Source organism: Scyliorhinus canicula, chromosome 16 (assembly GCF_902713615.1).
Source record: "Scyliorhinus canicula chromosome 16, sScyCan1.1, whole genome shotgun sequence".
In the NCBI taxonomy this organism is placed as follows: domain Eukaryota; kingdom Metazoa; phylum Chordata; class Chondrichthyes; order Carcharhiniformes; family Scyliorhinidae; genus Scyliorhinus; species Scyliorhinus canicula.
In genome coordinates, this window is record NC_052161.1 from 144,461,220 (window position 1) to 144,474,046 (window position 12,827).

Consider the following 12,827-nt stretch of genomic DNA (forward strand, 5'->3'; position numbering starts at 1 on the left):
TGCTAGAGCTACACGCTGTGTGCCTGCTAGAGCTACACGCTGCATGCCTGCTAGAGCTACACGCTGCATGCCTGCTAGAGCTACACGCTGTGTGCCTGCGGGAGCTACACGCTGTGTGCCTGCGGGAGCTACACGCTGCATGCCTGCTAGAGCTACACGCTGCATGCCTGCGGGAGCTACACGCTGCATGCCTGCTAGAGCTACACGCTGTGTGCCTGCTAGAGCTACACGCTGCATGCCTGCTAGAGCTACACGCTGTGTGCCTGCTAGAGCTACACGCTGCGTGCCTGCTAGAGCTACACGCTGTGTGCCTGCTGGAGCTACACGCTGTGTGCCTGCGGGAGCTACACGCTGTGTGCCTGCTAGAGCTACACTCTGTGTGCCTGTTAGCCCCCACCAGGTGGGGGATTGATGTCCGTATTGCGCCATTATTTAGGTTATAAAACGCCATCGTTCCCATGCCGATGTCAGGACGTCTCCCAATGCAGCCCCTTGATTCCATTCCAGTGGGGGACCAAGCTTCAGAAACAGACTGGCGCCGGATTCTCCGCCCCAACAGGAACTCGTGCCTGATGAGAATCCAGCCCGGTAGATATCTCAGGAAGTATTTCAATATAAGTACATTTTTAACCTGCAACATTCCAACTGAATTTAAAAATCCATTCCTGAAGACTTTGTCAATGTGCCATACTCTCTGGAATTTCAACCTTTGCTTTGTCATAGATTAGAATAATTTAATGGCTTCTTGGACAGTGTGTACCACTTCTGTCAAATACTTTATAAGGATCCAGCTTCATTGTGATCATAACTTCGGAACTCTGAAGCAACCATGAATAGGCCCTGGAGCTATTCCCACCGGGTGACACGAGGAATGAATCGGACAACATTCTCTGGGTCTACTCATATCCATGTCCACTGATGGTTTGTGTGGTGTAAAACCCGTGCTAAATAAACACAATGTATTAAGAATGATGGAAATCAGAATGCAGCCTTTGAAAATCCAAACCAGGCTGAAGATTAAGACAACAGGTGAGATAAAATGTCTCAATGGATTTAGATAAAAGCAGAAGTTTAAATCCAATTAATATAAAAATAAAGCATTTACATGTTTTTGAATAAAGGAATAATTCTGACACAGTAAACAAGATTTTTTTAATATATACTCTTTTTAAAAGTCAATATTGGTTAGCATCGTGCAATTTAAACAAAGACAGTGTACATGTCAGCGGTATATAATACTCAGTACAATAAGCATACCAACAAGCTGCTTATATTTCATTCAATTACAGAGAAAAACAATGCCAAGGGACAATATAATCCAGCTCTCTGATGAACATACGATTTATAAATAATCACTGTATTCATAGTTTTTCATTTCATAAATTAAAGAACAGAATGACACAAGTTCGGCACTTGATGAGAATTAAGGTGCACCAGAATTCATCTTACAGCACACGAGGAGACATTTGATCCTTTCAGCCTATACTGGGACTTTGAAATAGCTAATCTATTACTCTCTCTCACTTGGCTTTTTCTCCATGGTCCTGCATTTTCAAGTATATGTCTAAATCTATTTTGAAAGTTCCAAATGAATCAGGCCATGCATTCGACACCATAACAGCCATGTCTGTGAAAGCATTCTCCTCATTTACCCTCCAGTTCTTTTGCAAATTAAACTTGTATTTTCTGGTTACCCATCCTCTGCTGCCATTCAAAACAGTTTCACCTCATTTACTCCATCAAACCCTTCCCAAGTTTGAACAGCTCTATTAAATATCCTTTTAAACTTCCCCGCTCAAAGGAAAATAATCTCAACTTCTCCCCTCTCACCGACTCAACTCTGGAGTCGTTCTAACTGCGCAAGAAATTTTCATCCACTGGACAGGGTCAAGTTCCTAATCCTTGGTGGCTTATCAGGTTCCTTCAATAACCTCATTCCTTGTTCATACCAAAGGTGTCATTCACTTTTAGGATTTGCTTCCCATTTCACAACGCATGTAAATATTTTGGCACATGAACATTATCAGACAAATAAAATTGATGTACATCCTACTCAGCAAAGCATCAGTGACCGATTTAAGATTTTTTCCAGCACTGAATAGAACAATCTTTTCAACACAAATTGAACATTGTGCACTTTGCTCAGCAATCACACACTCAGAAGCCATACCAAACAATGGTACAAAGTTAGTCCCAAAACAACTAAAACAACGATCAACCATGCACTTAGACTGCTGCATTCCCAATGTCTATCTCCCAATTTTCCAATATTCTCAAATAAAATCGGTATGGTTATGGCAAAATCTGCGTCAGACCGATTGGACCTGATGCCCGTGTTCCATTTTAGTTGTCAAAAATCAAAAACTGGAATGAGATCTAATGTCTCCCTAAATCCACAATAAAATACTGGCAATCTGGCCACCCACTTTCTGAACCTATAGTTTTATCAGTTATAACTGTGCAGGACAGCAATTGTGCTGGAGATGTGAAATATAATAAATATTGTTGCTCATGCACTGCAGTAACCTGGAGTGTTAAAGCAAACTGGTCAAAAGGTTACACTGAAGTTTAAACCATAGACTCTCCCAGTGGATGGTGAAATATGATTTTTTTTTGCACCATCGTCCACACCAACAAAATCTGGACATTGTTTGTTCATAGATCCTGGCTATGATTCTTCCGAATCAAGACCAGGTGCTCCTGCCATCAGGAAAACTGAAGTGATTCCTGCTGGCACTGGGAGCGAACTCGATGTCCCAAGCAATGGCATTTAGAATTTTATTTTACCAAGACCAGGGTTTTCCTGCCATTGGCACAAAGTTAACTTTTTAAAGATGATCAGGTTTTCGCTGGACCGCATCTCTCTGATAGATCCTGCTCCTCTGGGATTGGGGCACCCAGGCAATATCAGAATGCTGCTGCAGGCCCCCCCCCCCTCCAACCATTAGCAAGGCCCCGCTGTCAGTCCCCATATTCCTCCCCTCACAATATTCCTCTGCAGCACCCTCCTTAGTCCCCCCTTGGCAGGGTTAACCTGGCACCTTGGCATGACAAGGGGGTGAGTACCCTCCCTACATTTGCTTCCAAGGTGCAGAGGGGGTCTTTCATGGGAGGTGGGAGTGAGGAGGGGCTTTGTGCTGGGCTGAAGGTGCTCAGGCTGGGGTCTTTCCTGGGATGGGGGTCATTAGGCTGGTCTTCCCATCTACTGCCTTTAAACCCACACCTACACTTTCGAGGAAGCATTTAGGAACAAAGAGACAGCCTCTTTAAACAAAACTCTGCTCAGTAATACAGCTGCTCCTCAGAGTTAATTGACACCTGTAGCACTATATAAATAACAGCGGTAACCCATCCTGTCAAACTATCTGGTCCTTGTCAATCAAAGGCTTTTAAAAGGCAATGGTCAGTAAAACAGAATGTAAACAATGCAGTTCAAAGCTTTTATGCTTCCAGGCATGCACATAGGCTTGAAAAAGTTAAGACAATGAAATTAACAGAGAAAAAAAACACTTCAAAGGATTCCACCACATTATAGGGAATGTGTTTACATTCCTCTCACAGATCTTTGAACTTGGCATACTGATAGTTTAAAGGGTTTAAGTCTGCATATTAGAAGACTTACTTTCACTTTATTTTCAGAGTATTCAACTATGAAATGCGGGCAGAATATTTAAAGGGTTTAGATACTGCCAGATGGGAAGACCAGCCAGACGATCCCATCCCAGCAAAGACCCCTGACTAGAGCCCTTCCAGCCCACCACAAGCATCTGACCACCACCTCCCTTAAAGGACCCTCCCCCCTTGATACCCCAGAGGCAATTGTAGGGAGGGTTTGCACCCTATTGCCCTTGCAGTTCAAGCTGCCAGATCCCTGTTTCTTGCACCAATTCATGCTAGCGGAACTCCCGGCTGAGGGGTGGGGTGTTGGAGCCTCCCAGGAGGCAGGTGAATCAGATGTCCTGCCCGTAAATGAGATTCCAATTAGGGGTAATGAGCTATTTGCATGTTTCTGTCGGGCCTGGGCAGGAATCTTGTTGGGGCTGGTGGGGCAGGCTGGGAGACTCGCAACGGGTTTCACAACTGGCGTGAAACCCATTTTTTGCCAATTCACCGGGGCATCGGAATTCCTGCAACTCGGTAGTGAACTCGGAGAATCCCGGCCCCAACGCTAAAGCCTCAAATATTCCATTCAAAAGGCTCTCCTGTGTTGAGAGTACTGCATTAATCTTAACTATAAGCAAAGAAAATTATTATTTCAAATATAATTCCAGTTAAAATTAAAAGTGTTAACAGTTTAATTCTATTTGCCAGCTGTTTTCTCTCAGTTCTCTGCTTTTCCACTTATTTTTAAAAGTTTATTTTTACCTAATTGCTCCCAGATCAAAATTTTTTATTTTCTTAACTTTTGCTTTTCCTCAACACAATGAAAGCCAGAATCGGACTGCCCAATCTCCACCCTCATTAATATCAGAATTCCCCAATGGCTCCAAGTTGACATTACACGCCTCAATGTTTAAAGTTAAATGTGATTGAAGTTCTTCTCTCCCCTATTTTAACAAAGGTGTTAAAGGAATTTCAGGTATATGTGTCCAATAGAGAGTAGAAACAGGGGAATAATCATGGGGGTAACATTAACCAATTCTTCCCAAGGAAATCCAACAGGATTGATGTTGATCACCCACTCAACATGATCCCTCTGTCACTATTCACCAACAGTGGACAATCTGGCTATCCAGTTCCCCACCAAGTGAATTAGGTTAAAGTTGTTTAACGTCAGTTATTTCATTTGTTCTATCTGCCTCCTGACTCGTTTGTCAGTGGAAACAAATTTAGAAAATCCGCCCTTTCAATTGTGGACAATTTAATGCCTATTTTTCTAGCCAATCAAAAGTCTGGTTTAAAGATCTGCATGTTCAAAAGATGGGTAGTATCAAGTTAGGGAGTGATGTGACAAAGGGACAAAATCACAATAATCTTTGTGAAACCATCCACGCTACTCATAACTTGAAAATAAAGAATGACGGTATGGCCCAGACATCTACTGAATGCATACGTACGCAAGTCCCAAATTTGAAATAATGCTTCAAGTATCAACCTGTGGAACCCAAAAAAATGAACCCTATTAGCAGTAGGGACACCCAGTGATGGTGTCATTATTGCCCCAGCCCAGCCCAGTCCAGAGGGAGGCCTGCAGGAAAGCAGGAAGAGAACAAATTGTGTAAAACCTAATTGTTAATAAATTGCTGATTTTTAAATTAATAAGGAGTTTTGTTAAGAATAAAAATTGAAAATCCAGCTGTCTGTCTAATTTTACTGGGGCAAAGCATTTAAACACTGTTTGGGTTGTAGCACAACATATTCAGCTGCAGGTTTTCATCCCAATGTCTTAACAAGACAAAGAGCTGCCTTGCTGAAGCTTTGACAGTGGCAAGTTCCCGACCCTCGGGTATGTGTTGTGAATCCAGCCACATGCTGGCTTTGGCAGCTACCAGCTCCCACTCAATGAAATAAGAAGCTGAGCTGTGCTCCAGCCAGGCTAAGGCAACAGCTGTGGACCAGATTGTTCCCTCTGGATCCATGAGCTGTTGAAGTTCATTTTTCGATGTTGCGATTGTAATTTCAGTACTGTCGGTTTCAGATCCTCTACCACTGTCGGCCTGTGAGGCTCGGGACGCCTCAGGGTTTCCCGGAGCGGGGAACCTTCGGACCGTTACTGTTGGAGGGAGAAGTTCAGAACTACCACTCGTACCCTTTGACTGAATTTCAACCAAACTGCTTGAAATGTGACATGGTCTTAACTGTTCTACATCATCTTGGGATTTATCTACTCCCAAGTAATTCAATACTTCTGTTTTTTCAGCTTCTTTCAGGTGGCTGTGGCCTGTGGATCCATTCTCTTGGTCACTCAGAGCCGTTTTGTTGTCACTGAAGATGCTGGAATGGCCTTGAGATGTGGAACTGGCATTTGATCGATGACTTGCAAAAGGTGATGTCCATTTCACTTGCTCCATGGAAATATTAATGGCGTCACAAAAAGCCACATTCAGCAGGAAAGCCCCTGATGCCAACTGCAAATTAACCTGAAGAATGCAATATCACTATTTACAGCAATATTTACAGCAACAGTTATCAAAAACACTCGTCAGTCATTCAGTATTACCGATCGTGACAGAAAATCAAAAGTTCCATCATTTTAACAAAGAACAAAGAAAAGTACAGCACAGGAACAGGTCCTTCAGCCCTCCAAGCCCGTGCCGACCATGCTGCCCGACTAAACTACAATCTTCTACACTTCCTGGGTCCGTATCCCTCTATTCCCATCCTATTCATGTATTTGTCAAGATGCCCCTTAAATGTCACTATTGTCCCTGCTTCCACCACCACCTCCGGCAGCGAGTTCCAGGCACCCACTACCCTCTGTGTAAAAAATTTGCCACATACATCTCTTCTAAACCTTGCCCTCGCCTATTGCCTAATTAAACCTATTGTGTATTATTATACACAATTATCCTTACAATTATTGTAGAGTAAAGAGTTCAGAAAATTGCTGAAATGGGGTTATTTGGCTCATATTTATTCCATTAACTGAGTCAGGCCAAGGAATAACCAACAGATCAGTATTGGAAAGCAGAGAATTAGATATACAACTAGAAAGTGTCTTTCTATCCAGTGCTACAGGACTTCCCAGATATCCAGTAAATGGAGCAGCTTTTGGGGTATAATGGAGAGAGTGTGGCAGCCAATTTACATATGGCAAACTCGCAGACACAGCAACGTGATGGTGATCAGATCATCTGTTTTGGGGATTTGATTGAGGGATAAATATTGGCCATGACAACAAGACTAACTCCCCCGGTTTTCGTCAAAATGGAACCATGGAATCTTTTACAGCCTCCTGAGACAGTGAACAAGGCTTCAGTTTAACACGGCGTCTGAAAGCTGCTACCTCCCAGAACGCAGCATCCCATTAGCCTTGTTGTCTGTACTCAGGAGTGAGACCGCAACCCACAGCCTCCTGACTCCGAGGGGAGGGTGGAGGGTGAGTACCTCCTGTATCAGAGGGGAGGGTGGAGGGTGAGTACCTCCTGTCTCGGAGGGGAGGGTGGAGGGTGAGTACCGCCTGTCTCGGAGGGGAGGGTGGAGGGTGAGTACCTCCTGTCTTGGAGGGGAGGGTGGAGGGTGAGTACCGCCTGTCTTGGAGGGGAGGGTGGAGGGTGAGTACCTCCTGTCTCGGAGGGGAGGGTGGAGGGTGAGTACCTTGTGACATTATCAGCCAAAGATTCAAACAGTTATTGATAAGCTGACAAAAATATTGTGGGGAAGGACTTTGAGCTCCCAGAATCACGGTTTCCGTTTCTTTTTACCTTCCTTTTCTCTGCTCCTCAATTGATTTTTCTACTTTCGCTGTGAACATGGATGTGTTTGAATCAGGTGAAGAAACACAAAGTTCTATCAGGAGAAGCTGCTTCAACAAATAATTTAACAAATATTTGTGAAATAAAATTAAAATTTTTCAATTGTGGAAATAGTTACTAACCAGTGGTAAGTAGTTATTGTTCTCAATCGCTGATTCACAGACGCACTCACTCATTTTACTGACTGATCTGCTCAGGAATCCTTTGGCAGCTCGAGTCAGCAATCGGGTCTTACCCCAGCTCAACCTTCAACAAGAAAAGATTCTTCAAATCTCCACCAACACTCAGAGGGACAGGGGCAGATCAGAGCATCGCACCCACCGCATGGCTTAGAGCAGACTGGTTAGTTAGACTGAGTTACTATAGCAAGATTAGCAGGAGAGTCGAACTCAAGCAGGAGAATTGTTAACTGTTCAATAAATGTGTTAAACCTATCTCCAAGTCTGAACCTTTCTTTGTCAGAGTATACATCAAGGAAGCAGCTTATGCTACGTGAAGAAGCAAAACACAACACCTAGCAAGCCAGTGCTGAATATTTTACAGTTTGAACATTTTGGTTCATTTATACAATCAAGCATTCATCAGTGATGTGACAGTGACCTCGACTTAATATTAGTGCGTGTGGGTAATCTAAACACAACTAAACACTGTAAAGGTTACAATGTAAAGGTTACAATGAATTTCCAGTATGACAGCACAATAACGAGAAATTATTACTCTGAAATAATTTAATATGATCACAACCTAATCATTTATTACCGGTGCATCATAATCCCATCAGGATTCCACATGTACGTACAGAGGGACGCTGCCAACCTCTTGCTGCCTGCTCATTAGAGGAACTTCAAAATGAGAATATGATCATCTCCCAGTGGCTCCAGACTTGTTCATTAACCTGAGTGAATTTAATAACTTGGTCACTGGGTTTCTGCTGTTCAGGTCACTAGAAAACCATCCCTTTTGACCCCCAGTGTCAGCTGGCTCCCTCTCATCAGTTTGTGTTTATGAATCAGAAGCATGATGAAAATCAAAACTTTAAAGATATTTCCTCTCTTTGGATAAATGGGATCAGCAGGGTAGCACAGGTGTCTAGCACTGTGGCTTCACAGCGCCAGGGTCCCAGGTTCGATTCCCGGCTGGGTCACTGTCTGTGTGGAGTCTGCACGTTCTCCCAGTGTCTGTGTTTCCTCCCACAGTACAAAGACGTGCAGGTTAGGTGAATTGGCCATGATAAATTGCCGTTAGTGACCAAAAAGGTTAGAAGGGGTTATTCTGCTACAGGGATAGGGTGGAAATGAAGACTTAAGTGGGTCAGTGCAGACTCGTTGGGCCGAAAGGCCTCCTTCTGTACTCTATGTTCTATGTTCTAAATGAAAATACACCTTCAGCTGAAAATGAGATTAATGAAAAACATTATGCTCAATGAGTTTGACCAATTCTCAGGGTTGTTAAACATTTAAGTCCCAACTTGTCTCAAGATCCAATTATTTTGTTGCAAACCTCTCGCACCTTTGGAACATCATCTGTTCCATTCCTGACACTTAATATCGTACAAAAAAACAGAAAATGCTTGAAATACTCAGCAGGCCCAAAGACAGCTGTGGAGAGAGAGAAACCTCAAATCAGTTATGTAGCGAATATGTTTTTATCACTGCTTTCCGTACAGAATGGGTTCCAAAGCACCTTTGGAACACAGTTAGATGAGGAAAATGCCCCAGATTGGCAAGGTGTTTTTTTAAAATAGTGAATTCACCAGTAGACAGGCTGAGGGATATTCCGTCTTGCCAGCAGCGCACTCACGCCCATGGCCAGTGGGGGAGTGGCCACAATGGGGAATCCCATTGGTCACCTGTAGGAACAGAAAATCCCGCGGCCGCCGGGAGCGCACTGCACTGGAAAACACAAGCTGGTGGACCAGAGAATCCCAGCCAAAATTTTATTTGACCTCAGCGTGGGTCCTGTGGCAATCGCACGGTGGATAGATGGTAAATTGGGTGGAGGATACGAGGGAAAAGGATTGTGGGTATAGAACACAGGTTGGCACAAGGGGGATAAATGGTCATCGGGATGGGTGGGGAGTAGGTTTGCATGGGGATACAGGTTGGGGGGTGGGGGGTAGGTTTGCATGGGGATACAGGTTGGGGGGGTGGGGAGTAGGTTTGCATGGGGATACAGGTTGGGGGGGTGGGGGGTAGGTTTGCATGGGGATACAGGTTGGGGGGTGGGGGGTAGGTTTGCATGGGGATACAGGTTGGGGGGGTGGGGAGTAGGTTTGCATGGGGATACAGGTTGGGGGGGTGGGGGGTAGGTTTGCATGGGGATACAGGTTGGGGGGGGTGGGGGGTAGGTTTGCATGGGGATACAGGTTGGGGGGGTGGGGGGTAGGTTCGCATGGGGATACAGGTTGGGGGGGTGGGGGGTAGGTTTGCATGGGGATACAGGTTGGGGGGGTGGGGAGTAGGTTTGCATGGGGATACAGGTTGGGGGGGGGTGGGGGGTAGGTTTGCATGGGGATACAGGTTGGGGGGTGGGGAGTAGGTTTGCATGGGGATACAGGTTGGGGGGGGTGGGGAGTAGGTTTGCATGGGGATACAGGTTGGGGGGGTGGGGGTAGGTTTGCATGGGGATACAGGTTGGGGGGGTGGGGGGTAGGTTTGCATGGGGATACAGGTTGGGGGGGTGGGGAGTAGGTTTGCATGGGGATACAGGTTGGGGGGGTGGGGACATGAGGGGTGAGTGCTGTTCATTCTTTCAGTCACCCCTGGAACAAAGAGACGGAGCAACGGGGTGGACGTTTCGCCCAGCCCAGCAGTACACCGAGCTGCCCCTGTTGCTGCTAATAACCTCTTTCCGGGGAGGGGTGGGGCTCCCACAACCTGGTGACCCTGAAACAAAAGTACAAATTTCCAGGGAAATCTTTCAGGAATCCGGTTAACGGTGCCAGGAATTGGCCGGTGATGCAATGAGGTCAGGTCACTCACCAGGATACGCATTTGCAGCCTTTTTTGTCTTTTTTCTTTTGGGAAATTTTCACATCAAAACTGATGTTTGTGAAGTTGAAAGGATCCTTCAGCCTTTTCAATGCTGGAAAAAGGGAATTAAACAACCCACCAAACCTACTTGTTGACCAATTAGGAGGCTTCGCACAATTCCTCCGTGGAAAGGCAGAGACTGTTCGTGATCACAGCAGACATTCTCACTGAGGCTAGCCAGCAAATCTGATGTCCACTTCAACAAACAGTGGGAACTGGTGGCAGAGAACATACGAAAGTCATTCGAGGAATCCCTGGACCTTGTCCGAGTGAAACTGGAAAAAACTGGAATCGCTGAAGGGTGAAAAAGCAAAGCGAGATTCCGGAGATACGGAACAATCTCTGTCGAGGCACGGTGAGCAGCGTCCCTCGCTGGAAACGAAAGTAGCGATGGTGAAACAGGAGGTTCAAGGCCAAGGTCAACGATCTCGAGAATCATTCTACCAGGCAGAGATTGTGAGGGGCAAGGACAGGGTGGATAGGGAGCAGCTGTTCCCCTTAGTTACAGGGTCAGTTATGAGGTGGCACAAGTTCAAGGTGAGGGGCAGCAGGTTTAGGGGGGGATGTGAGGAAGAACCTTTTTACCCAGAGAGTGGTGACGGTCTGGAACACACTGCCTGGGAGGGTGGGAGAGGCGGGGGAGGGTCTGGAACGCGCTGCCTGGGAGGGTGGGAGAGGCGGGGGAGGGTCTGGAACACACTGCCTGGGAGGGTAGTACAGGCGGGGGAGGGTCTGGAACACACTGCCTGGGAGGGGGGTGAGGGTCTGGAACACACTGCCTGGGAGGGTGGTAGAGGTGGGTTGCCTCACATCCTTTAAAACGTACCTGGATGAGCAATTGGCTAGTCTTAACATTCGAGGCTATGGGTCAAGTGCTGGCAAATAGGATTAGGTAGGCATGTCAGGTGCTTTTCATGTCTTGGTGCAGACCCGATGGGCCGAAGGGCCTTTTCTCTGTCATTCTGTGAGACCCATTCCTCTCTGAAGCGTTGAAGCCAAACTACTACCTGAGGTGCTGGCACTGCAATTGGGGCTATTGATTAACCGGACAGATTTCATCAGGAGATCGGCAACTATTGGCCAATGATCATTATTGAATGTTCTCCTTTCCCCCTCTCCAGCTTTTGGAACAGAAGTGATTGTATCTATGGATGCAGAGAAGGCATTCGATCGGTAGAGAGGGAGAACCTCTTTGAGGCCATGGGGAGGTTTGGTTTTGGGCAGTAGTTCATTTCATGAGTTGGGCTGCTATATACTGCCCCTTTGGCCAGTGTACGGTGAGTGGGCTGCTATATACTGTCCCTTTGGCCAGTGTACAGTGAGGTGGGCTGCTATATACTGCCCCTTTGGTCAGTGTACGGTGAGTGGGCTGCTATATACTGTCCCTTTGGCCAGTGTACAGTGAGGTGGGCTGCTATATACTGCCCCTTTGGCCAGTGTACTGTGAGTGGGCTGGTATATACTGTCCCTTTGGTCAATGTACGGTGAGTTGGGCTGCTATATACTGTCCCTTTGGCCAGTGTACAGTGAGTTGGGCTGCTATATACTGTCCCTTTGGCCAGTGTACTGTGAGGTGGGCTGCTATATACTGTCCCTTTGGCCAGTGTATGGTGAGTTGGGCTGCTATATACTGTCCCTTTGGCCAGTGTACGGTGAGGTGGGCTGCTATATACTGTCCCTTTGGCCAGTGTATGGTGAGTTGGGCTGCTATATACTGTCCCTTTGGCCAGTGTACAGTGAGGTGGGCTGCTATATACTGTCCCTTTGGCCAGTGTACGGTGAGTGGGCTGCTATATACTGTCCCTTTGGCCAGTGTACAGTGAGGTGGGCTGCTATATACTGCCCCTTTGGTCAGTGTACGGTGAGTGGGCTGCTATATACTGCCCCTTTGGTCAGTGTACTGTGAGGTGGGCTGCTATATACTGCCCCTTTGGCCAGTGTACAGTGAGGTGGGCTGCTATATACTGTCCCTTTGGCCAGTGTACAGTGAGGTGGGCTGCTATATACTGTCCCTTTGGCCAGTGTACAGTGAGTGGGCTGCTATATACTGCCCCTTTGGCCAGTGTACAGTGAGGTGGGCTGCTATATACTGTCCTTTTGGCCAGTGTACAGTGAGGTGGGCTGCTATATACTGTCCCTTTGGCCAGTGTACAGTGAGGTGGGCTGCTATATACTGTCCCTTTGGCCAGTGTACGGTGAGTTGGGCTGCTATATACTGTCCCTTTGGTCAGTGTATGCACCGCTTCAAGCTCGGGGTATTTTGCATTGAGTTGGGGACTAGGCTGGGATGTCCTTTGCCATCACTCCTTTGCATGGTGATTGAGCCAATAGCGGGAGCGCTGAGATCCTTGGATAATTGAGGGGGATAAAACGGGAGGGG

The 12,827-nt window shown here is 46.3% G+C and overlaps 1 protein-coding gene across 2 annotated transcripts in view; it reads right to left on the reverse strand.

Annotated features, from left to right (window-relative positions):
* Positions 1 to 1,137: 1,137 nt before the first annotated feature.
* vwa5b1 (von Willebrand factor A domain containing 5B1) overlaps positions 1,138 to 12,827 on the reverse strand; it is a 218,079-nt gene continuing 206,389 nt past the window's right edge. For both annotated transcript variants that reach the window (XM_038773086.1, XM_038773085.1), the window contains 2 exons: positions 7,538 to 7,661; positions 1,138 to 6,080 (listed from right to left, as the gene is read on the reverse strand). In XM_038773086.1, coding sequence (XP_038629014.1) covers positions 5,328 to 6,080; positions 7,538 to 7,661 — 877 coding nt within the window. In that variant the 3' untranslated portion in view covers positions 1,138 to 5,327. The remainder of the gene's footprint in view (positions 6,081 to 7,537; positions 7,662 to 12,827) is intronic.